This window comes from Mauremys mutica, chromosome 13 (assembly GCF_020497125.1).
Source record: "Mauremys mutica isolate MM-2020 ecotype Southern chromosome 13, ASM2049712v1, whole genome shotgun sequence".
NCBI classification, from domain to species: domain Eukaryota; kingdom Metazoa; phylum Chordata; order Testudines; family Geoemydidae; genus Mauremys; species Mauremys mutica.
This window is the reverse complement of record NC_059084.1, coordinates 7,665,484-7,690,971: the sequence shown is the minus strand read 5'-3', so window position 1 is coordinate 7,690,971 and position 25,488 is coordinate 7,665,484. Positions and strand designations below refer to the sequence as shown.

General features: G+C 44.3%; 1 protein-coding gene across 1 annotated transcript; it reads right to left on the bottom strand.

Annotated features, from left to right (window-relative positions):
* GATA5 (GATA binding protein 5) lies at positions 1-25,286 on the bottom strand. Its single transcript, XM_044985884.1, has 7 exons — positions 25,047-25,286; positions 22,745-23,470; positions 18,833-19,008; positions 5,319-5,444; positions 3,785-3,872; positions 2,786-2,910; positions 1-929 (listed from the first exon to the last, which is right to left on the bottom strand). The coding sequence occupies exons 2-7, from the start codon at positions 23,268-23,270 to the stop codon at positions 774-776; spliced, it is 1,197 nt and encodes a 398-aa protein (XP_044841819.1). The 5' UTR covers positions 23,271-23,470; positions 25,047-25,286; the 3' UTR covers positions 1-773.
* Positions 25,287-25,488: the final 202 nt, after the last annotated feature.

Sequence of the window (25,488 nt, the reverse complement as noted above, 5' to 3'; positions counted from 1 at the left end):
GACATTTCAAGATTTTTTTTATTATTATTATCGGAATCTATTTTGACCATTTTTGTCACATGGTTTGCCTAAAAAGAAAAAAAAATTCTTTGGAGATAGAACTGGAAGAGCAGCGTGTTTATCTCATGGATGACTCATGGGATCAGTGTTGAGAGAGTAAATGCTTCAGAAGCTAATGCTCTATAGAGATGATTGTTTTTAATATAAAACAGTATATGTTTAAAACAACAGGGTCTTTTTTTTCCTTTCCTGCCGTGGCCAGTAAACATAAGGAAGGCAACACGGTTTACGTGTTAATAGAATTAAGTTACTTGGTGCCATATTATCACAGTCTTTATAGGAAAGTGGAAGAAATTGCACACAGAGGAGTCATAGAAGGGAGAAATAATCGTGAATAAACATAGATTCTGGGATGTATTTATTTGTTTCGTCTCGGGAAGATAAAGGATTCCTCATGAAAAGAGAGACATCCCCGTTTCTTTTGCTTTGGGGAGGCGTCTCCAGTTCACTTCTGCAGAGTGAAAGCTGTTAGAGGAGTGAGTACCACCGAACCCGTCAGTCAGGAAGAATGAACTTGGCCAAGGACAGCCACCATTTTCTAAGCCTTCACTCACAGCTTCCGAGAGAAATCTGTCTTTGAACATAGAATCATATATTGACTACTTGAAACCTTTCAGTCCTAAAGCTCTAAGGCAGCCATTCCTTTTGCCTGTTATCCATTAGCGGGGAAGGTAGAAAGGTTGGTCCAAAGTGTTTTAGTGGAAGCCTCGTTTCTAGGCCAATGCCAGTGCACACCAAGAGTCCTGACGGAGGGGAATGCTTAGTCCTGACTGTTGAGTCATGGTAGCAGAAGTGAAGGCGTAATCCTCAGGTTCAAATTTGAACTCGGAATGGCCGCTGGCCAGTGTGTCATCCGATTGGCTTTGAGCCTATGAAGATTATAATAAGGAGAAATTATTATAAAGCCACAGATGTATTTTAATATATATTGAAAGCAGGAGTTTCAATGAGAACATTGAGTTACAGTTACTTTTATTTATTTATATTTGTCTTCGATCAGTGATGCAATACTCTAGCTCTAAAATCATCTAGCTAATCACTTAGGATGGAATTTTCAAAGAAACTTAAGGGAATTGGTGTCTGACTTCCATCGAAACGTCATGGGAATTCGATGCCTATCTTCATTAGGCTCAGTTGAAAACCCCAGCAATTTAGCTGACACTGTTCCAATTTGGAATTAAGGGGATGTAAGATAAACCCATTACTCGCACCATGTCATTAGCAAAAGAATAGTTACATTTGTCATAATTTAATAGTATGAATACGACAGATCATTAATATGATAGATTAGACCCTACCAGAATTGTATGTGCAAGAGAACCCTGGAACTAGACAAGAGAATTGCTTCATTCTAAGACTAAAGTGCTTTAGCAGAGCTCTCTGGAAGAAGCCTGTGATATACCAGGCTCAACTGAGTGATTGATTGATTGATTGATTGATGAATTGTGTCCCGTTCAGAGACCTTTGGGCACATGTATGTTCTTTATAATCATAACACCAATCAAACGTATCAATGTCAACCAAGAACCCCTACTATAAACTAGAGAGGGCACCAAGTCTCACAGTTGGGATCTCAGTCGGAACTTCCCTTCAATTCAGACATGTTCAGATTCAGGGGCTTGGTTAGACCCAATATAAAGATGATGCACAGTCAGAACATTTTGATTTAGAGCAGGGCCGCCCAGAGGGGGGGGGCAAGAGGGGCAATTTGCCCCAGGCCCCGGGTCCAGCAGGGGCCCCCATGAGAGGTTTTCGGGGCCCCTGGAGCAGGGTCCTTCACTCGCTCCAGGGGGCCCAGAAAACTCTTGTGGGGCCCGGGCCCCTGGACCTTCTTCCGCTCAGGTTCTTTGCTGGCGGGGGGTCCTTCTGCTCCGGGGCGGAATGACCCCCCGCTGGCAAATTACCGCCGAATACCTGGCTGCACTTCGGTGGCGGGTCCCGCTTCGGTGGCAATTCGGTGGCGAGGGGCTCCCGCCGTGGGTCTTCGGGGCACTTCGACAGCGGGTCCCGGAATGGAAGGGACCCCCCCCCCCCGCCGAAGCAGGGGCCCCCCGCCGCCGAAGACCCAGGCCCCCGGAATCCTCTGGGCGGCCCTGATTTAGAGCCATCTCTTCCACCAGAGAAACAAAGCACCAATCCATGCACCCAATGCAACCCATTCGGACAAACTCGTGAGACAGGAAATGTGTCTGACACGCAATGATCTCTAGGGAATACTCTGCGCTGCACTTTCATGAGTGTTAATTACACCTCTAATTGCCAGCAGAACAATAAAGAAAACTCCACACAGGTGAGTATATACCTGTCTGACTAGAAAGCTGTCAAGAACTCTGCAAGTTCCTAATCTCACTTACACTGGTTTTCCATTGACTCCATTGTGTTATTCCTGATTTACAACGGAGCAAGATCAGAATCAAGCCCAGCTACCTAGATGTAACTCCCATTGCCATCAATGAGAGTTGGAGCTGTGTACTCTTTAGAAGGGTAGAACGGGACTCTGTGCAAACTATAAAACTTGTGGTGACCCTTTATATCTGTGCCTAATGGTTTCCAGAGCAAAAGGTGCATTTATGGGTTAGAAGACAGTTTGAGGTGTGGATGGGAGAGTCTAATTATGAAACTGGCTTGTTATAGCAACAGACAATTAAACTACTTAGTCCTGTACCAGCTAGTCAAAAAAATCAATGTGAACGAATACAAATAGCTCTCTGTTCTCAAGCTTTACCTGGGAGACTGACACTATGGTTTGTCCGGGGTACTGTGATGCCACGTTGGGTTCGGTTTTTAAAGTGACGGTGCTGTCTGAGTTTGTAATGGAAGAAGGGGAGTTAGTGGCTGAAGTTGTAGACCCTGAAAGATAACCGTTACAAGTTGATAAAGTAACATACACATAAGTCAGTTCTCAAAGAAAAACTCATTTATATTTTAATAGCTGCCTGGACTTTTTAGGGGAGAATCTCCTATCTCATGGCATTATTGTAGCATGAGAGTACTTTTTGTGTGGTAGTTTGTTTGTTTGTTTCTCAGGTAAAACACAGCAAAACCAAAACTGATTGGAAAGTGACACGCTAGAGCAGTGTTTCTCAAACTGGGGTCGCCGCTTGTGTAGGGAAAGCCCCTGGCGGGCTGGGCCGGTTTGTTTACCTGCCCCGTCCACAGGTCCAGCCGATCGCAGCTCCCACTGGCCACAGTTCGCTGCTCCGGGCCAATGGGGGCTGCTGGAAGCAGCACGGGCGGAGGGACATACTCTTAAGTGTTTCTGAGGGGAATTTTTTAAATAATCTCTTAACCTTTCCTAGATCCCTCTGCCCCAGCAACTCTTGACAATACCCAGCTGCCCTACTGCTCCCACCCCTATAGGCTCCATCCATCCAACAGCAAGGGATACAGTGTCCGCATGTTTCTTCTAAAATGCCCAGCAGTGAAATAGCTAACAGCACTTCCATTTACATCGTCAACATGAGTGGACAGCCCAATGAGAAGAATGGTACTCCTGTTTGAGGCTCTGGGAAACAACACTGCATCAGCTCACATCTGGAGGATTTCCTTTCCCGTCATAAAGACTAAAAGACACTCTTTTTCTTTGTAGGAAAGATTAGATTCTGCAGGCATATTCTGTAGCAGGAATTCATTTTTTAGCCAATTCCAGAGCTGTAGAATCACTGACAACATTGGGCCCCACTTACGGTCTAAGCCATAGGGAGATATAATAAAAGAACCATACCTGTTGAGGTTTTGCCTTTGGTAATGTTTTTAGGCTTCCTTTTCCTTGTCTGGATGCTTTCCTTTTTCATTGCCAGAGGTCGTGGCACCTTGACACCCACAAAGTTTGGAATCATTAATATTGTATTGTACTGAGTTCTACCTCGCGTGTTGCTTTTATATTTACATATTGTAGCATGTGCAAAGACCTTGTCCTTCACTAAGTGCTATTTTTCTCCACAACAGGCCTTGGCTGGAAGATGTATAGGGCTGAACAGTTGAGGCTTTCACACAAATTTTGTTTTTTTTCCCATTATTTCCTATTTTCCTTTTTCTGATTTATTAGTGACCTTTGCAAGTGTGTCTTATTAAATTACACCAGTGTGTGGGGCACTGGATGTCCCACGGGGAATGGTCATGGGATAGGGAGATGTTAACCTCTAGGGCATTGGCTCAAATTGGCCCAGGCTGAAGCACTAAGTCTGTTTTGTGGTCTATGGACAATTCACTAGTGGTTCCTGCCCTGAGTGGATAAACATCATCAAACCACCACACCACTGGTGTCCCTGAGATAATGGACAGGAAAGAAGCATTTACTGTCTTTAAAATTAATAGATTTTAAGGCCAGAAGGGTCTGTTATAACCATCTACTCTGACCTCCTGCATCACACAGGCTAGAGAACCTCACCCGGTAATTTTCGCATCAGGCCCATAACTTCTGTTTGATTTACAACAGATCTTTTAGAAAGACAGCAAACCTTGAATTAAAGACTTGAAGTGATGGAGAATCCGCCACGTCCTTAGGTAAATTGTTCCAATAGTTAATGATCATCACTGTTAAACATGTGCACATTATTTCTAATCTGAATTTGTCTAGCATCAGCTCCTAACCACTGAATTTCATTATGCCTTTTTCTGCTAGATCAGTGGTTCCCAAACTAAGGGCACGGCTTGTTCAGGGTAAACCCCTGGTGGGCCGGGCTGGTTCGTTTACCTGCCGCATCTGCAGGTTCGGCCGATCGCAGCTCCCAGTGGCTGCGGTTCACCGTTCTCAGCCAATGGGAGCTGCAGGAAGCGGCGTGGGCTGAGGGATGTGCTGGCCGCCCTTCCTGCAGCCCCCATTGGCCTGAAGCAGTGACCAGTGGGAGCCGCGATTGGCCGAACCTGCAGACGTGGCAGGTAAACAAACCAGCCCAGCCCACCAGAGGCTTATCCTGAACAAGCCGCGCCCCTATTTGGGAACCACTGTGCTAGATTAAAGAGCCAGCTACTATCAGAAATGTCTTCCCCATGTGTGTTCTTGTAGATCACGATAAAAATCACCTCTTAACTTTCTCTTTGATAAACAAAACAGACGGAGTTTCTTAAGTCTATCACTATAAGCCATGTTTTCCAGACCTTAGATCATTCCTTTAGCTCTTTTCTGAATTCTTTGCAATTCCTGGACTGGATAAAGCTGCCCCTTCCAATAGGAAGTGAAAGCAGGATATTTTAAACCTGGTGGGAAATGATTAAAGACAAAATGGTTTCCTATAGAGGATAAACGAGTGCCTTACCCCATGGAGTTTCATGTATAATCCGCAGGCATTGCAGACTGGTTCTCCTTCTGCATTCCGTCTCCAGAGGGTAGTATTGGTTGTGTGACAGTTAGTGCAGCAAAGACCAGCACGTCGCGATGAAGACTAAAAAAACCCCCACACACGTGAAAAAAAAGAAAAGTAAGAGTTTGCATGCAAGGAGAAAAGGAAAATCTCAAATTACACTGATTTCCTGGACAATGAAAAATGTTGACTAAATGCACAAGATAACAAAATTCACATCAAAGAAATAGCAGTCCAGTGAGCTCACTTTGATTTGCAAACGTTCTTTTATGGAGCTTGATAAACCTGGCAAACATCCTTTTAATCCCTTCCACTAATGTTGAATAAATATGTTCCGAGAACTAATATTTCATAACATGGTGCAATAATTTCCAAGTGATCCACTCGGAGGGAGACGGGTCTTATAAGAATTATTATCCATGTTTTGAAAGCAGAAATGTTGCAAACGCCATAGAAAAATGCTGTCGATTTAAATTAACTGTTAAAGTTAATGGGGGCCAGACTGATCCGTGGTGTAAATCATCAGTGGTGTCTGGGCTTGGGAGGGGTTCATAAAAAAAGAATGATCCTTTGAACTTCCTGCATCTCCTGCCTCTCATCTAAAGAGCCCAAAGCACTTTCCAAACACCAATTAATTCCAATTTTTGTGGGTGGCTTGACTGCAGGACAGGTCCCAAAGCTAATGTTTCTTTAGCTGGAAGCAGAAACATTTGGCAGAAGCAGCAGGCCTGTCTCTGTCAATCGTGTTCTCAGCTAGTGGGAAATTCAGAGCTCTCAACACAGGGTTTTAGCTTGTCATCTTATGGGCGTTTCATTTTAAGGTCTCTTAGCTTTAGGCATTCCAGCTATTTGAACAGGAGACTTCAGTAAGTGTAATACTGGTGCCATATTTAATATCATGGACTATCGCCACATTCAGGTGTTTGAGCCTGGGGACAAAAACGTCAATTCATCGCGGGGATGGATGTTGGGTGATGCAAGTAACAAAGAATTCCAAATCTGTTTTGTTTTTCCATTATTGCCTCATATCATTACTAAGCATTGTGACAAATTGGGTAAAGGGAGACGGAATAAAAATGACACGTTTTACAAGGTTAGCTGGAAAGTGCAGATCAGATTTGCGTTTCAGAAGACAGGGAAGGCAAAGGGACGGAACGCGCTTTGAGTCACTGGTTGCTAAGCGAAGCAGCTTCCGCAACTCATTATATTCCTTTATACATTATTTATTTTTCAAAAAATAACCTGTCAAAACATAACTCTGAGATGCGAGCGGATTACTTTTGCACAGAGAAGAAGTTAATGAGGTTCAAAATCTTTCCCTAGCAATTTCCGACCTGAGGAAGAGGGATGGGGTCATGTTATAGCTGGTATATACCTAGGCTGGGCAAAATCCTGCCCTCACATATACCTCCTTAACTCCTATTGGGCCCCATTTGCCTAGCTCACGTCTTGTGTGGAGCTGAGCGTCCTCAGCTAACTCAGCCAGAGAAGGAGGAGATCAGCACCTTGCAGAATTGGCACAACCCAGCCTGCAAACAGTCCCCTAGTCTCTCCTATCATCAATAGTCCCATGGAAGCAGCACATACAGCAAGCCAATGGGCCGACCCACAATAGTAAGGACCACATCTGGTATTAAGGGGAGGGTTTTGGCCTAGCTGTCCTCGCTGAAGAGTGAGGGATTTCTACCACTGACTGGATGTAGAGTAAGGCCAGTACTGAGAGCTTTGGAAAGTCCCACCCTTAAGTGTTAGCAGGACCAGTAATACCTGAGGGGCTGGACCCACCGCCCAGGATGATCAAGTAGGTCTCATGACATGAGGTCAGAGTGAAAATTGGGGTCCTAACCACTGAATTCCAATACTAGGCATGGCACCAAAGTGGTCTTCCTATCTAGATACTTCTATAGCCTTCAACACCCTCATATTTGAGGGCCTCAAATCACTAATGGATTTTATTCTCTCCCCACCACTGCGAGACAGGAAAGTGCTATTTCCACTAAACAAATGGGGAACTGGGGCACCGGGTAGATGAAATGACTTCTCCAAGGTCAGACACAAAGAATTTGTCAACACAGCATTCTAGTCCACACCATACAGGTGTCAATTTTAGTCTGTGCTTGGGTATTGTGCACTAAATGGCCCATGTAGACCCTGCTGGTGCGCACTAAAATTTCCCTGGTTCACGTTATTGTGGTCCGATTTCAAATGATACTACGTTAGTGTGCACCAGCAGGGTCCACCTGGGTCATTTAGTGTGTGATACCCTAGCGCAGACTAAAAGTTACACCCTCTTGTATGGACTAAAGCAAGTCTGAAGTCAGTGGCTGAGCTGGGAATAGAAACCGCATCTCCTCAGTTCCAGTTCAATGCCTAACTCAGTAGAAAATCCTTCCTACTCTGTAATCTTTGCATCATCAGTCACCTAGCAGTTCTGTGATGGTAGAGTGGGTAATATGTAACTGACGGCATTTCAGAACCAACTATAAGATAGTTTTAATAAATTGCTGTTTCAAATAAGTTTACAGACCACGGGGCCATCTCCTTCTCCTAGGGAAGTCACTGGGAGCGTGATCAGGCCCAGGGTTACCAAAATACTGGGTCTAAAAAACTTTAAACATTCTCTGAAGTTGCCCATTGTGATTTAACTTTCCACTGCAGCAAGAAAGACACAGTCAAGGCTACTTTTGCTGACTGAAGGACAAAAGGTACAAAATGTTATTGCTAATTTCCCAGCAGTTTACTTAAAAGAAAGAGCGTTCTTGCCCTTCCCCGCCTCCAACCCAAGTCCACCATTGTAGCATTCTGACCTTGTCTAGGAAGTTGTTGACTTCAACATTGTACTCCAGTGTTTATTTATATAAATGTAGCATACACTTAAACAAAAAGCCCTTCATGGGCTGCACTTGACAGCCAACTGCTGCTGATAAAGCTCTTGGAATCATTCGTCTGAGCATATTTAATAAAACGTACGCTAAAGTTAGCTACATGAAGGTCTGACCGAGCTACTGGGCCAAGAAACTCAGAATTAACAGAGGATGGGCCCTCTGTGGAGCTGTCTGAGTGTTTACAGAAAACCACAAAGCCATCAGAGACTCGGAACATGGAAATGAAAGCAGGGGAGTTTCATAGAAAATACCTTTGAAACCCAAAACCATCAAATCAAAACTCAGCAAAACTTGTTGCCACTTTAGACAGGCATAACTGTGGGGGAATAGGGTCATTAGACAGCTTGCTACAGGTGGGCAACTGGTAGGTCTTCTTGGTCAAATGAACCTTTGTGAAACCTCTGAAATCTGGATCACTGAGATGTCTCATGAAACCATACAAACCCAGACACAAGGCAGAGTGTTGCAAAACACACAAGTTTGAAATCCGCTGATAAAAAAACACCATATAAGAACTGAGGATTATTAATTTGAGTTCCTTTGCCATTCTAGCTTTGAATGAGCCTAAAACTCAAGGGGTGGGAAAACACATGAACTGAAACTGATGAGACAGTTAATCAAAACACATCATACATTTTGCACAGATCTAGATACCCATCAGTTAACATGGTATTTAAGCTCAAACCCCAAGTCAAGGTCCCCGAAGGATGTTATAAGTGGAATTACCTACGCGTGAAGAGTTAAATTATGGCTATTTTAACTCTTTTCTGAAACTTCTCTATCAAACGAACCTGCTTCCTCAGCTCAGAATGTGATTGGTGTTATTGGTTTTCATGAGAACATTGTTCTTATTATAAGAACATTTTAATCATTTTAATTCCCTTTTTGTTCTTTGTTGGGTTTTTTTGGCTAATAGTGCAATAACTTGCATACAACAGATCCATGTGCGTATTCATGCTCTACTGAAATTATTTCACGAGGTGCAGCAGTAACCATGTAGTATTTTTCTGTGCCACATTTGCAGTGAAAAGTTCTCTGTTTGCCTTAAAAAAAAAATTACAACCTCAGTAACTTGGACAATAGTTGATTCCTCAGAAAGGGCCCAATCTTACAATTAGTGGACGTTTTCACTGAATAAGAACCAAGTTAAGAATAGAGCCAGCAGATAATTGATATTTTTGGTTTGGCAGCCAAACCAAAAGAATCTGAAAAATATTGTGTTTCATTTGACCCAAACCAATTCCCCCCCCCATTTTTTCCATTTTGTTTCGTTTCATTTTGGGTGCTTTTACCCTTCAAAAAAAATCCACCTACATTTCTAAACAAAACATCACGTTTTATTTTGAAAATGTCAAAACAAAACACTTTGACTTTTTCGGGGGAAAAATTCTCCGTTTCTTTTTTTGGGTGAAACCGTTCGCCAAATTTGACTTGGATTTGCATATAGTTTTGGTCGACCCCAAACTGCATTATTAGAGGCCTGCATCCAGCCTTTCTGCTGTGGGGTCTGACAGGTATCAGGTATTAGGCGTGTTCTGAGCATGCTGCAGGACTGTGCCCTGCTGGAGAGAAAGAGATTCCTCCACCTAGGCTGAGAATCGTGCTTCAGGCATTCCGGGGCTTCAGTTTGAGCCAGGGCTCCGAGCTGCTTGTTACCTGTGGGACAGGGTCACTTGTGCATTAGCTTAACTTTATACACATGAGCAGTCCCATTAAAATCAATGGGACTACTCACGTATGCACAGTTGCCTGGGCTTTCAGGATCAGGGCCTAACTTATTATTTGGTAAAGTGCTTCAAGATCCCTTGACTATGAAAGATGCTCTATAAAACAAAATTCCATCCCAGCCCATCACTAAGTAATATAGCTTTCTATGGAAATCAATAGGGTTGCATTCTGTTCATGTCAGAAATAAAAAATGATATGTCACAAAACTGCTGCCTATGCTACTTACAGAACATTGCCGTATCATCTAAAATGGGCTAGCAACTGTATTATTCTTACTTACCGTATCTTCATATACATGACTACACTACTGTACACAAAACTGCTAAATACCATTCCTGCTGTACTGTGCAGTCATATTGAAATCTCTAGTGCAAAATATGCCTTTTATTTTAATGCAACTTTGCATAGTAAAAGCAGCATATCCAGCAGGCAAAATAATACATAGTGGAATATCTGTCTAGGCTGGTTCCAGAATGAAGCTCATAAGATACAAACAACAGAGCATTATTTTACTACAATGTATATATTGCTATACACTGTAAGGGACTGTAATTCAATGGTTCCTCATCTTAACAAGACTTCAGTGTTTCATTGAATTCACTGGTTCAAGTACAGCACACTTTTACTACCAACCAAGCTATGCAGGGATATTGCACAGAAAAATTCTGTGCAGAAAACATTTTTTTAAAAAGTCTAGGACTTAGCAAAATCAAAGCAAATGTGAAACCCTGAAACTCGACTTTTTTGGGGGGGAATGTAAACAATGGTTTTATGGAGGGCAGGGAGAAATCAGACTTAGGATGACAACATGTATCTTAAAAATTAATCCTTGTGGAATTTGTTCAGCTCAGATATTTCAAAGTTAATTAAATAACAACAACCACAAGCACCAAGTCTGTTGTAAGACTTCAAATAGGAACAAAGGGAAAACAATAGGGATAAACTGGACAAGAAGACATGGGTCCGTTTCCTGGAGTGTATTGAGAGCTCACTCCAACTTCCTTTACTCAACTGTTGGTAACTAATATAGACACTGTGATGTTAACAATTGCTTAGGACGCATTTCTGCAGAGCTTCTATCAGTGGAAGGTTTGTTACATAGGAATGGCAGTACAGGGCCCCTTAGGCCTGGTTTACTCTTAGAGATTAGATCAATCAAACGATGTCGCTCCAGGCTATGAAAAATGTTGTCTCCAGCTGTGTAATGTAGTTAGGTTGACTTAATCCCGTGTAGACCCGGCTAGTTTGATGGAATAATTCTTTAGTCAACCTAGCTACCTCCTTTTGAGGGGTGGATTAACTACATGGATGGGGGAAAAACCCTTCCATCCATGTAGGAAGTGTCCATGCTACAGTGGCACGGCTGCAGCGCCGTAACTGTGCTGCTGAAGTGGCTGTAGTGTAGACATGCCCTTAGAACCAGAGCACAGCCATCTTCAGTTTCACCCCTTTTTGCCCTCCCACTTCTGCCTTATGCCTTGGGGTTTAAACCTGTTTCCCAGGTGGTTCTGATCCTGACTCTAGCGAAGACAATGAGAGTTTTGCCACTGAACGAATGGGAGCCGAACTGTATTCTTTTTTCAAATGATCTTGCTTATGGAGACTAGAGACTGGCTTGTTCTATGCTGGCTGAGCCATTTCTTCATTTGGAGACTGGATTTTGTAACTGCAGCAGGAAGTGGTTGGTATTCCAGCTGTCGGGTTGCTGATGGACCAGTCACTTTGTTTTTAAATCACCAGAACAACCAATTTTTTTATATGATGAATAACAGAAAAGGACAACAGTGTTCAAATACCAGTAGAAAAATGCCAGTGTGACTCTGACATTAAGGGCTAGATTGTCCAGGGCTCAGCATCGATCAGCTCCCATTGTGACACTAATGGCTTGATTTTCAAAAAGGCGCTGTGTGCCTGAATTAGCCTGAAAATCTGGCCCCTTCCAGAGCCTAAATGGGAGCTAAGTCCTTTTGAAAATCTGCCCTCTTAAGGCCAAAGCACTGTGCAGGGGATTCCCACCGAAGTCAATGGAAATTGTACATGTCAGTTGTGGGTTTCCATAGACTAACCCTTGATCCTGCAATCCAGGGCTGGCTCCAGGGGTTTTGCCGCCCCAAGCAGCAAAAAAAACCAAAACAAAACCGCGATTGCGATCTGCGGCAATTCAGCGAGAGGTCCTTCGCTCCGAAAGGGAGTGAGGGACCCTCCACCGAATAGCTGGATGTGCCGCCCCTCTCTGGAGTGGCTGCCCCAAGCACCTGCTTGCTAAGCTGGTGCCTGGAGCCAGCCCTGCTGCAATCAGACACTTTGGTTCACAGGCCTCCAGGTGGGTACAAGTGTCTGCCTATGTGGAGTTGATTACAGGAACTGGTCCCAATATTTTCCCTTTCCAGTTCACAGCATTGAATCGTGTGTGAATAATTTCTTTAAAATGATGAAAAATAGTTCCTGTGCATGTTTAGCCCTCTGGGGAATGGGTGTTACATGCTCAGCGGCTTGTTAAAATGTAAATATATCAGACCTGACCATTTATTTTCCTGACAAATCCAAAGGATATTAGTCTGTACTAGCCTCCTTGCTCAGCCAAGGGTCCTGTTGACTTCAAATGGAGTAACACACTAGCAATCGCTGCAGCAAAAAGAGCAGCTGTCATGAGCATCTTGTGTTTTCAACTGTCCGAAACGGCTGAGGTGCATGAGGTTCGCTTCACTAGGAGCTCAATCCCGCAGCTCTTAAGTCAATAAGAACTTTGCCATTGACTTCAATGGATGCCATATCAGACCCTATAGGTGTAAAACTCTGTCCCTACCAGGGCCTGTCATGGCCAGAGAAAATCCTTCACATGGTCATGAATCCGGACCTGAATAGGATACTGCCTGGACTGTAAAAATGAGAGGCTAGGCATGAGTGTGTCTGGTAAAGGGAGTCTTTGGGAGATGGGAGTGAGGGAGAGGAGCTGTGTGAGAGCTTGCCAGACAGACTAAGGGCTTGTCTACACTTACCAGGGGATCGACGAGCGGCGATCGATGCATCAGCGGTCGATTTAGTGAAGACCCGCTAAATCGACCGCAGATTGCTCTTCCGTCGACTCCTGTACTCCACCAGATCGAGAAGAGTAAGGGGAGTCGATGGGAGAGCGTCTCCCATCAACATCGCGTGGTGTGGACTCTGCAGGAAGTAGATCTAAGATACGTCGATTTGAGTTATGCTATTCATGTAACTCAAATTGCGCAGCTTAGATCGAATTTCCTCTGTAGTGTAGACAAATCCTAAGACACACACCTGGCCTGCATGCAGTACACTTTGCACATGGCCCCAGACCTCTACAGCTTGAGATTTGGGGCTGGTGAGAAGAAGGATGGCTTGTACGCACTGGGGTTTATCTATATGTTAGATTAGTTCCATTTGTCAGTCCTAGCGGTTACGTCTCTAAAAACTGGGAATTAAAAGTATTTAGTCAGTAATGATTGCCCAGCGCTAGGCAGATGGCCTGTACCAGGAAAGCCCCAACAATGAATAAGTCCTAATACTTCAACAAAAAACCTTAGCAGCATATCCCAATGCGGCCAAGCCTGGAGCTTTGAATATATACATATGCAAATGCATTACATCCCCCAGCTTGGAAGTACCATCAGAAATAACAGACTAACAACAGTTCCTCCTAATCTGGCACTGAGGAGTATGGTAGGTAAGTAATGTTGGACATTTCAAATGGCTGTTACACATCTGTGTTTTGAGCTCAGAACATGCAATAAGTGGGACTAAGCTCTGAAACCATCTCTAACTTGATCACTTTTCCTCTTATGGGGAGAGTTGGTTGAAAAATTGAATTTCCATCCCATGGGAAATTCTAGGATTTTTAATTCGGTTTTGTCTCAAATCAGGACAAAAAGTCGAAATCTCTGCATGTTCACGTCACAAAATATTCTGAGATATTTCATTTCAACCTCATTGAACCCTTTAGTTTTGATAAGATCAAAACTTTTTTGACTTGATCATTTCAACTACATTCTAGTATATTATTGTCAAAATGAAGCATTTTGATAATTTCCTACTGGATTTTTTGGTGAAATTGATAGATTCTAGTGGAATGGTTAGATTTTGTTGAATCATCATTTTCCAACAGAAAACCATTGCATCAGAAAATTGTTGACCAGCTCTACTGATGGGGCTGTTGCATAAAGGATGGGTGAGCAGTGATCAGGCCTAACCCCCTGCAGCATAGGAAATAGCCCCAGCGTCCTTAGGTAGCCTGGACTAGTACACAAGTGGGAAGGTGTGAGATTAGCCTCCCCTAACTCTATGCACCCTTAATAATGGTGCAACTTATTTGTCTCCATTTCATCTGCTATATGTATTGAAAGAACTCTGAGAAACATCTGCTCTGAAAACAGTTACAATGCCAGCATCATTCAGATCAGAATATGGCCCTGGGTATTTTTTATTACACCGTTCTCACAACAAAAAAACTATTCAAAATCAGTGGAGTTGCTCTGGATTTACATCACTATACCTGAGATCAGAATCTGCCCCAGTAGACAGACACTATACACAGAAAACTTCTGAGCAGCAGTAATGACAGAACGTTTTTCCATCAGAAAATGCTGATTCATTGAAAGCAAAATATTCCATGGAAACGTGGATTTCAATTAAATTATGTTTTAAAATAATGGGATGGAGCATTCTGTTGACGTCAAAATGTTTCATTTTGAGAAGGCAACATTTTAATTTTCTGGTTTGAAAAAACATTTTGTTTTGATATTATATTATGTATAATGTAAGAAAAAAGCAAAATCAGAAGGAAATGTTTCATTTTTATCAAAACAAAACATTTCCATTCACGGAATTTTTTTTAAATTTTGATTTAAGGGGAAATTTCACATTTTGGGGGGTTTGTTCCATTTTGGAATGGAAAGAATTGAAATCATGGAATTTTCTGTGAAACAGAAAAACCAGTTCCTGCCCAGCTCTAATTCAGACGCAAGCATCTTGACTATCTCCAGTGACTGCTTTGAAGATATCAATAAATACCAGAAAGCAAAATACAGCAGAATTACATTTTAAAAACAGTTGTTTTTCTTAAGAAATGGGTTATAATAAGAAGTTGGAATCCATTAAAAATCTTATTAAAAATTGGCACTAGACTTCTAAAACAGTTTAACTGATACATGTTAGTTTTAATTTAAAAAAATCGCATCTGCCTGGATAACTTGTAAACAAAGCTTCAGTGGCAATATGATAGAAAACAGACAATTTACACTGAGGCTCACTGAGCACAAATGTTGCACAGAGATTGTAATTGTTCATCGAAATATTTTGTTAAAAACCAAAATCCCTGCATAGTGACCTTGGTAAGATTTATCATCATGCAAAGGAAAATGGGCTTCTTAGGGATCCCTGAGCTATATGGATCTGATCCTGTAAATTCTTGGTCAAAGCTGTCCATTGATATCCAAAGAGTTTTACCTGAGTAATGAGTGTAGTATCCTATTCATATTCTTACATTATATCTATAACAGTGTCTTTAATACGAAAATACTAAGGTCTTTACCAAATTATCTATAAGCCCTAATTCTGCACACATGCTTTACTTCACACACATGCACAGATTACATACACATGTAAAGTTAACACGTGCAAATGTCTTTGCAGTTTTGGAGACATACGTGTAAAAATGAGTGACTTTACATTAGCATTCATGCCCTAAACTCTAGCAAAGAAATCTATTTCCAACTGAAACTTCATTTCACTAAGGACTCATCCTAAACATTTACTAGCGTTTAGCTTGACTGATTTAGAGTTTGAGGGATCGAGCCCTGAGCTCTGTTACCAATCACTGCAGTGTGAAAAGATGAAACTTTTTACAACTAAATTAAAATATCAAAGGTGAATTTACATGAAAAAGACATGCCTTCTCCCCCTTGCAAGGAGACCCAACTGTGATGGAATCCAATGTATAATACCTGTAAGATTAATGTTTTAATCTGAAAAGATACAGCAACTAATGAACACAGTAACCATAACCTATCCTTCAGCCAATGCTGACAGCCAGAGATGCACCAGTGACTGTATGTGATTCCAGCCTATAGTATTTATTTAACCAGGGACAACTCTGCTCCAATTAAATCAGTGGCAAAGCTCTCATGGACTTCAATGGAAGTAAGGCTAGATCAGTGATCACTTGTTGTTCCGTATTCAGCCCAGTCTAAAAGGTAAATTAGAAGGAGGGGCTAACATGCATTCTAGTGGATAGATAATCAGTTTGTCTATCGAGATGCATGCACTACTGTATATTAACCGGACACTATGCCTGTTCTATGTGTCTGTGATTATCAAAATGGTTGGAAATTGTGAGGCATATTTAATCTGAAAATACTGCTTAGTTGCACGGCATTTAATTTCCTATTATCCTGAGGGCATTTACACTATGGAGAGTGATTGTTAAGATATATTAATTATTTCAATCTTTTAAAGGCCTGATGGACTTTAATGGGAGCTGGGCCTGGCCTTAAATTGAGACCGTAGGCATTTTATCCTTGAGCCCAGCCTGTACCTTCCAAAGGGGCTATTCCCCTGAAGCAGAATTGCAAGATCAGCCTGTTCACTGAACACACAACTAGCTAGTGCCCGACAGGCAATGCCTTTGTTTTGGTCAAGGTTTTCACAAGGACAGACCCATGCCACACCACTTAGTAACTCCCCGGTTGCATTTTTCAGCTAATTTAAACAACCCTCAGCCACAATCTATCAAAGTGGTTCCTGACTTTGTATGGGGCCCAGGCATTCTTCTACCAACCATTTTTTTTTAGGTGTTCGCTTGAAAAATGGCTCCTCTCAATTAGCACCGAGCCATGATATCTGATCAGCCTCCTCGAAGAGCCGCATTCAGGCAGCACACATCCATTGACTTTAGCACTAACTGTGACTGTGGAAGCAGGACAACAGGGTGGGAGCTGGGGAACTTGTGTTTAGGGCAGAACTCAAACCTCTCTCTTGGTCTTGGGCAGCCTACCTGGGAAAACTTTTCTGCAAACCCAGAAATGCACAAGGCGCTCTGGAAAGGTGATAGGCATACTTAGTTAGAGCTCTATGCACAGAACCAGGCCTTTCCTATTTGAGAGCAATATTAAAAATATCCTCAGCGTTCATACATGTGTTTTATTGATCAGCCTGTATCCACCAATGTGTCTGGAGCTGTGAATTCCTGCATTCAATAATAAGCACGTTAAATAACTAGAGGGTCCTAATAGATCTCTGCCTGTCACTTGAAGAGGTCCTTATACATTGGAGGCAGAAAACCACAGCTACTCATGTTAGCATTTAAATGTAAATACAGTCCTGTAGCATTGACCCTCATTTTTTAGATCTTTATTCCCATTAATATCTATTTTTTATTCTCTAGCTAACCTGGCTGTATTTTCCTTTGGTAGATTCTTAGTTGTCTACTCCTTACTTCTAAGAGAGCAATGCATACATGTGCACACATGTATTTATCCCAATAAAATACATCCAAAGTGATCAAAAACCCAACAGAGGATCACAGTCAGACACTCTATAGATCATTTTAATCTATCTTTGGTAGCCTTCCAAAATATGTTGAGTTTTTTTGTTAGGCATTATAGGGGGAAATTTCAGTGGTCTCAAGAGGCAAAACTTTGGAACGATAACTTTATTATTGACATGAACAGCGAATTCACTTCTTCTACACTATAAACACACAATGGTCTCTTGCACTCAATATTGTTTTAACTGGCCACTGTATCCTAGAATCCCAATTAAGCTCCAGGCTTTTTCTTTTCTTTTTAAAGAACAGTGTCAAAATATGTCAAATGAACATTGAATAACTTCCCCTGAATTTAAACAGACTTTTTGTTGATAGAGGGGATAACAAAATATTTAGAGAAAGGCCAGTCCCCGGGGTAATGAAAAGGTGGTCATATTAAAAACAAAACAAAAAGGGACATGACATAGTTTGCTTCTCTCTTTAGTTTCTGCTTTTATACAGCCCCAGACATTAAAGGTTTTCCCCAGTCTAGGAAGAAGCCCTGTCCTTTGTTTGAAATACCAGGCAAGTGGACAGAGAGGAAAGAGGACAAGAGAACCCGCGCTTACCAAGGTTAATTTCATTCTACCTTGCAAAACGAAAGCTCCCAACTGCTCTCAGATCTAGATGTCGGTTAAGGGGTTTTACCCCTTGTCAAATACTATTTATTATTATTATTTTTAAAGCAAGCAACTGGATTTCTCTTTGTGGGAACGAGTGAGGGGAGATCATGCCACTCTATTCTGATTAGATAAATCATATGCCAGAGGAAACATACAACCTTTGGTTTCTTAGCCTATCGCTTTCTGTCCTTTCAAATCAATCCTGTAGGACTACCACCCGTGGTGCAGTAGCTGTGTAAATAGCGAGTTCATTTTCTTGCAAACTTGCCCAGAAGTAGTAGGTTCTAAAATGTCTCCGTTTGTGTCATTTCATCCTTCCACCTTTACCTACTCAACAGCTCAAACGGGGCGGGTGGGGTGTGCTCGCTGTATTTACATCGGCCAATAACAGCTAACGACTCTTGAACAATAATATCATCCTCATCCGGCGTGATCGATCGCCACCGACCAACGGCACAAACCGGGCTGAGATTGCTGCGATAACACTGACGAGTTCACGTCTCAGCTGGATTCCTCGGAGCTGCAACATCTCCGGGGCCAGAAGAAAGAACCTCACTCGCCTCTCCCCCGCTCCCCGGAGCGCACGAACCACCCCCTCTAGCCAGAGCCTGGCGCGGGCACAGATCCCCGCTTCCCTAGCGCGGTGCGGGGCACAGGGGGCAGAGAGGGGCGGTTGGGGGTTGCCAGCCTTACCAGCCTCTTCTGTGGCTTGATGAGCGGTCGGTTGATGCCATTCATTTTGTGATAGAGCCCGCAGGCGTTGCACAGATAGTGCCCGGTGCCATCCTTCCTCCAGAGCGGGGTGGACATCGCCCCGCAGTTCACACACTCTCTGCCATCCCCGGGGAATTCTTCCAGGTACTCTGAAACTGACCCAAAGGCAGCTCGTTAGGCGCTCGCCCCCTTCCCCGGACAGGGTCCCTCCCCCCGGCCCGGGATCCCAGGCGACCCAGAGCCAGCGGGCCTGTCCTCAAAGGAACCCCGTTTTGTCTTCGGAGGAATAAAAGGCAAAACACGTCATTCCCTGGCCCGTTAAGCACCGATTGCTCTGGGGGACGCTATGGGAGAGCACTGGGCTGCTGCGCATTCAGGTGTCCCGAATAATTCCTACGAGTCTTTGCAGGAGCAAACAGCCCCGGGACACCACGGGTCAGATACGCCGGGGCGTCCCGCCTGGCTCCAGCAAAGGACTGTGCTGTGTGTCCCTAGCTGTTCTCTGGCCTACCAGGATCCCTACATGGCAAATAGTTGTAACATCACCACTGAAAATAACACACCAGGGCGCCACCGAAACCGCGACTCAGGAGAAAAAACTCCGCTGGAAGAAGGGAAACAGAACCTGGGGAGTGACTGAGAGCCACGGTAAATAAGGATCAGAAATAAGATGTTAAGGGAAGATCCCGCCCTATCACGACTCCCACTGGAGTCCCTGACCGTTTTGCCCACCTCCAGATCGCAGGTGAAAACCCCACGCGTGAAATCCTGGCCCTGTGGAAGTCAAAGGGAGTTTTGCCACTGGCTTCAAAGATTTCTCCTCATCTCACCTGTCCTGGATTTGTCCCGTATGAAATAAATCCTAGGCGGAAATAGCTGAGGGCCCTGTCCCAGGGCTATGAATAGGGGAGTTCTGCTTAAGCAGAGATGGCAGCCGATAGCCAGGTCGGTTTGCTCATCCCATCACTCAGCCGGGCTCCCACTTTTCATGCCCTGGAGAGGTGTCAGACCCAGGGATGTCAGCTGCAAAACTCCCATTGACTCCAGCCGCAGCGGAGCGCGAGGAAGAAATCCAGGCGAATGTATCAGCCCAAGTTCGTCTCTGCCGACCCTCGTGGGAGCCTGGGTTTTGAAGCAGGACTCTCCCCTATGGCTTCACTGGGCTGAGGATCCATTGCAAAGCACCAGAGGGGACCTGCGAGCCAGGACCCAGTTCAATTAACCCCCATCCCTGCTTTTAGCAGCCCTCTCCCGTGTCTCCACGATCTGGGCAAGAAAGAGAAAGGAGCCTCCGCCCTCGCCCCCCGTTTTCCTTTTTATTTAACCTTTTAATGTATCATTTAATGATTTCTAAAAATAAATAAATAAATATCCCGGGCCAGGGGCGATAATGAAGATGGATCTGATTTCATTTCCCTGCGGGCTCCCCAGAAACCGCTTCTCATGTGGCTGGAAGCGGGCCGGGTGCAGCCCAGCTCGGTTGTAAAAATAAATGATCGCTATGATGTTATTGTAAGATGATAAAAGGAGGAGGGTGGAGGGGGGGAGAGGGAACTGGAAGACTTTCCTGATTTCAATCAAACGGGGTTGGTTGCTGACTGGTGGCGACAAGCAGGCTGGGGAAGGCCTGCTGGAATGTCTATGGCTGATGTACAACGTCGGGGGATGCTGGCCTGTGGGTATCAATCACACCTAGAGCTTCGAGCTGACAAATGACAGACTCGCCGAGGAAGGGGGGGGGGGGAGGGGGTCAGCTTTCTCGAGTCAATCTTCCAGCTCCCAGTACCAGCGCTGGCGGAGTTTGAAATCGTAGGTGGCTGCAGACACACACATCTGATTGCATGTGGCTATAGAACATATATGTACAATAAACGTTGGCTATAAAATAAATGTGCTGTGTGTGTACATACCCACATACAGGCACATCTGTTACACACACCTATAAATACACACACTCAAGAATGACCTGGGTTTCAAACACACACCGATTTTGCACATAGGTACACGTGTATACTTCCCCATCTAACTCCCCAAATAGGATATATTCATGAGGCACTGGACTAGACATTTCAGAGTGAGATCTGACCCCCTTCTTCCAGAAATCAGAAGGGAAAGTGAAAGGGTTTGTTTGTCTGACTAGCTTTGTGTATCTCCCAGCTGTAGAGTTTTGCCTCAGTTATTTTACAAGCCGGCGATACGGAGCAACCCCTATTATTTCAGTCTTAGTGTAAGTTGATTTAAAGCCTCATTTTTTTTCCTGAAATAACTCCCTCCCTCCCCATCTGGAAGAAGCTGTTATTCGTGGTTTGAAAATTGCCTGTTTTCTTTCCAAATAAAAATGCACTCCTGGTTTCACCTTCTTTGAACTTCTTAAAGAAGCGATCCTTAAAAAATCAAAGTTTGGACTTTTTGTTGTGTTAGGGCACTTCACCCTCGCTTACATGATCTAAGAGCAAAAAATAAATAACGAGAAGAGATTCCTGAACACTGCATTTTGGAAGGCCAACAACATACAAAACGCAGGGCACAGCGAATGACTTTGCGAGGAACCCACATCTCTCAGCAGAAAAGGGGATAGTTTATAAACTGGGGGGATTTCTATGGAATTAACATTTGCTTTAGGCGCATTGGAGAGTTACAGTTCAAGTCATCAGGGGATCCTACTAATTCAGTGGGAAAAAAAAGATTGTACATGACTTTCAAAGGCAAATCAAAACGATTCCCAGAAATCATAAGGAAGCATCTGTTTAAAGTGCAGTAGAAGAAAGTAGGATCCGCAATTTGGGAAAGTTCGTAAGAAACATGGAGTGGAGGCGTTTTTTCCTAGTTTACTTTGTTCTCACTAGAGAGATAAGATAATTCGATTCACAGCAGTAAAGATGATAAGGATGAGATCCTGAAGTGGATTTTAAAGTACTTTTCAAAACATAATCTTAGGAGAAGAATAGACCCATGAGTTATAAACCAGAGCTGGTCCTATTTATTGAGCAGAGGGGGAGAAGCTGGAAAGTTGGCTAGGAACTTGATTTAAAAGGGCTCTCCGTGTGGATAAAAACGAATTGAAGCGGGTTTTATTGTTCAACGCCTGACTAGATTTCACCGTCTCTCCAGAGGCAGCAGATTGATGCAGTTGGGGAATTGTTTGGGTGAAGGCGAATTAGGAGACCAAGAGTCTGTTCAAATATAAACTAATTTACCACAATAAATTACTTAAAAGGGAAGGAGCCATAAATCTGCCCTCCTAATTCAAACACAAGGGCAAGTATTGAGGCGAAGGCACGAAGTCGATATGGTAGAAAGGAGAGATCATTTGGGGTAAAAGGCAAGGCGTTTAAACAACCTCCATTTTTTTCTGTCCTCCAGGGAAACTACTCTCCTTTCTAAACGTCTTCTTTCCCCTTCATATATATCTAGACCCTGGCATTCACGTGGCAACAACCCAGCTCCGGCCTGGGGAGCGGAGGGGGCAGCTGTTTCCACCACTGGACCCTTCCTAGGGCTAAAGACACAGGAGGTCTTTCTAGAGAACCATCTTTTCCTTAAGGTTCACTTAAAACTCAGGGGTCAGATTCTCCTGCCTCATTGCTCCCATCACCTGACTCCTCAGATAGCCCCATTCATGCCAGCGGGGCAGAGTCAGGCGCTGCTTGGGCACAAGGACCGGGCCCTGCATTAACACGCTGGGCTCTTTGGGGTGAGTTTTCGGGTCCCACGAGGCTCCTAGCAGCACTTTCGGGAGCGGCTCCTGCTGCCCACCGAAGCTGGAGAAGCGGGTGCCTTACACACCATTTGCATCTTAAAAAATAGCTAAACCCACCCCGGGGCCGCCGGAAGGGAGAGCTCCTGGGGGGCTGGGAAGGGGGCTCAGCGGGGCCCGGGGCGGTCACCTACCGAAAGTGGATCTCCTGCCCGGCAAGGCCGCCTGCCTGCTCTGGAGACTGTGCAGGACGCTGCTTTCGAAGTGCCCCGCGGTCCAGGAGGGAGGCATCTCCGGGCTCACGTAGGCCGGGTAGGGGCTGGAGTAGGATCCATTGACCGAGCGCACCAGGGCGTTGCCGTACTGCTCGCGGGCCCCGCTGCCCAGGAGCAGCGGGCTCTGGTAGGCTCCCTCCCGGCCGGCGCTGTTGCTGACGGGCGGGCTGTGCGAGTAGGGGAAGCCCGAGGACGGGTGAGGGCTGCTGGGGTTGAAGGCGGAGGCCTCGGCGCCGGTCTGCGCCCAGCCCGGGTGGTTGCCCAGGGGGTGGCTCTGGTGGGCTGTCTCGCAGCCTTGCAGGTAAGGCAGGGTCTGCAGCATGGAGGGCACCCGGGGGGTGGGCACGTACACCGGGGAGCTGGCCGACGAGTGCAGGAAATTGCTGGAGTCGTGGGAATAAGCCGATTGCCCATGGTTGGGGGCGAGGGCTAAACTCTGATACATTTTATATCCTCCAAAGCGGGGCCGAGGCCCGGGGCAGCCGTGGGTCGGGAAAAGCAGCCGCTCAGGTGGCGCAGAAGTTTTCTGTGGGGGTGAAGCGTAAAGATTCCTATGTCAAGGGCTGGGAGTTTGGCATGAGAAGCGGGGCTGCCCTGCAGCTGGCTCCAGATGTTCGGGCTCGGCTCAGTAACAGTTACAGGCACCTGAAACATGAAAGCAGCGAGATATGAACTTTTTTTTATGGCACAACTATTATATCGTAAAAAAAACCAAACCCCGGGTTGGTTCGCAGCAGCCTCTTGCACCTGTCCTTCCACACGGACACCGCTGCAAGAGGAGGGATGTTTTAACACGTCTTCGGTGAAGGCGATCGCGGCAAAATACGACGAAAAGAATTAGGATGGGAAGAAGCACCGGGTGAGAATTAAAGGTTTGGATTATTGCCAGCTGCAGATGTTTAGTTCAGATCCGATTCCCCTTTTAGTTATTCAGTTTGCCAGTATTATCCATAACAATTCACTCTACAGAGAAAATTCACTATATTGGGTATTATTATATTGCATAATACAACACACATATCCAACATATCTTATTATACCACACATACAATTATATACATAGGCACAATCATATACAACATACATAATTATACCACACATACAATGACATACATAGGCACGATCATATACAACGTATATAGTTTATATTTATTGTGTATATTTCGCATCATATGTATTGAAATATATAGTGTTACTTATATAAATATTGGCTTTGCACTAAATAATATATATTGTGGATTTTGCTTTAGTGTCTATCTATAGAGACGCCACTCAAGAGTCCCAAAGTTACATTTAGGCTACATAAAATAAAATAGTATTTCAAACGGGGTACTTCTGTGTTTTAAACAAATGCGCTTAACTTTTGTTATTAAGAGGTTTTTTTAAAAGGATTTCTTCACAAATATTCTGCTTCCCATGTACATTTCGCCAAGTTCTAATGCGATTTGCTTTTTCTTTACAACATCGACTTGGACAAATAAAAACCCTGAAGTCGTTTTAACCATTTAATATTGTCCTGTAGCTGATTCTTGGTTTCTTTTTTTTTTAAAGATATTTTTTCAATTCTATAATGAACACAAACACAACACATAAAATCAGCACTTTTCTAGAAGACTTTCCTGCCATATAAATAACGTCATTTGTGTTTAACCCTGCCAGGAAGAGAAATTACTGTTCGCTTTCAGCCATCAGTCTACTCAAGAGCCACAATAATAAGTCGCAACACAACCCTACAACTTCCTCGGCGATTTTAAGAAGTCAGCAAATTCGGTGTCTTTTTAAAAACAACTCAGCAATCGTGGCTGTGCTGTAAGTAATGGGCCTCGGTGGGAAGCTAACCCGATCAGCTCTTGCACACGGGAGCAACAGAAAGGGGGGCATGACAAAGATCTTTCGGAACGAGAAAGCAAAGCGAAGAATTCAACGTGTTGCTAATTCCCCCGGCCTGTTGCGCAGGGGTGGGAGGAAAGGCTCCTCTCCACATCAGGATCCTGCTGCTTCCTTGATAAGAAGCGAAAAAAAAATCCTAATCTGGCTCCTCTATAAAAGGACCCTCTGAAAATGGGATTTTTTTTTTAAATCAGAGACCACGTAAATCACGGAGCAATATCACTAGCTGCCTCGCAAAGCTAACAGAATCCCATCGGGAAACCTCCCGACTCCCCGGCATTATCTCCGAGATAAGGGCAGCTGGCAGATAAATTCGCCGAGAAGTACTTACAGTGCAGCGGGGAAGGAGCAAAACCGTGCATGGCTGGGTGGGAATTCAGCAGCAGCTGAATCCAAATCCTCGGGGAAATTCCAGCAAAAAGAGGGACTGATTTGAACCCCCCCCTTCCCCAGTAAAGAATCGGTGACTTTAATCCCCCCGCCGCCTTCCCCTTTGAAGGGAGTGGTATCGCTCTGATAGGGTTTGACCCAGCTCCCCTATCTGCGTTAACTGGCTCCTTTCGCTGCTAATCTCGGAGTTAAAGTGGTTCCCTTCGCTTTACAGCAGGGCAATTGTATGGCCCGGATCACGTGACCCCCCCCCCCCCCCCTCCCCGGCTAGGTAGGCCGTGGCGTTCTCTAAGGATTGGGTGTCTCCCAAAACCAACCTCCAGCGCCAAACTTTCCATGGGAGGGGGAAGCGAGAGACTCCCGGGGCGTGAATCGCCCCTTTA

What these genes read in the sequence shown, in the direction of transcription:
- GATA5 (XM_044985884.1), bottom strand. Translation starts at nt 23,270, where the DNA reads ATGTATCAGAGTTTAGCCCTCGCCCCCAACCATGGGCAATCGGCTTAT. An exon ending in GGGCAGGAGATCCACTTTCG is followed by an intron (nt 19,009 to 22,744) that starts GTAGGTGACCGC and finishes CCTTTGGGTCAG; the next exon opens with TTTCAGAGTACCTGGAAGAA. An exon ending in CCATAGTGTCAGTCTCCCAG is followed by an intron (nt 930 to 2,785) that starts GTAAAGCTTGAG and finishes TAATCTTCATAG; the next exon opens with GCTCAAAGCCAATCGGATGA.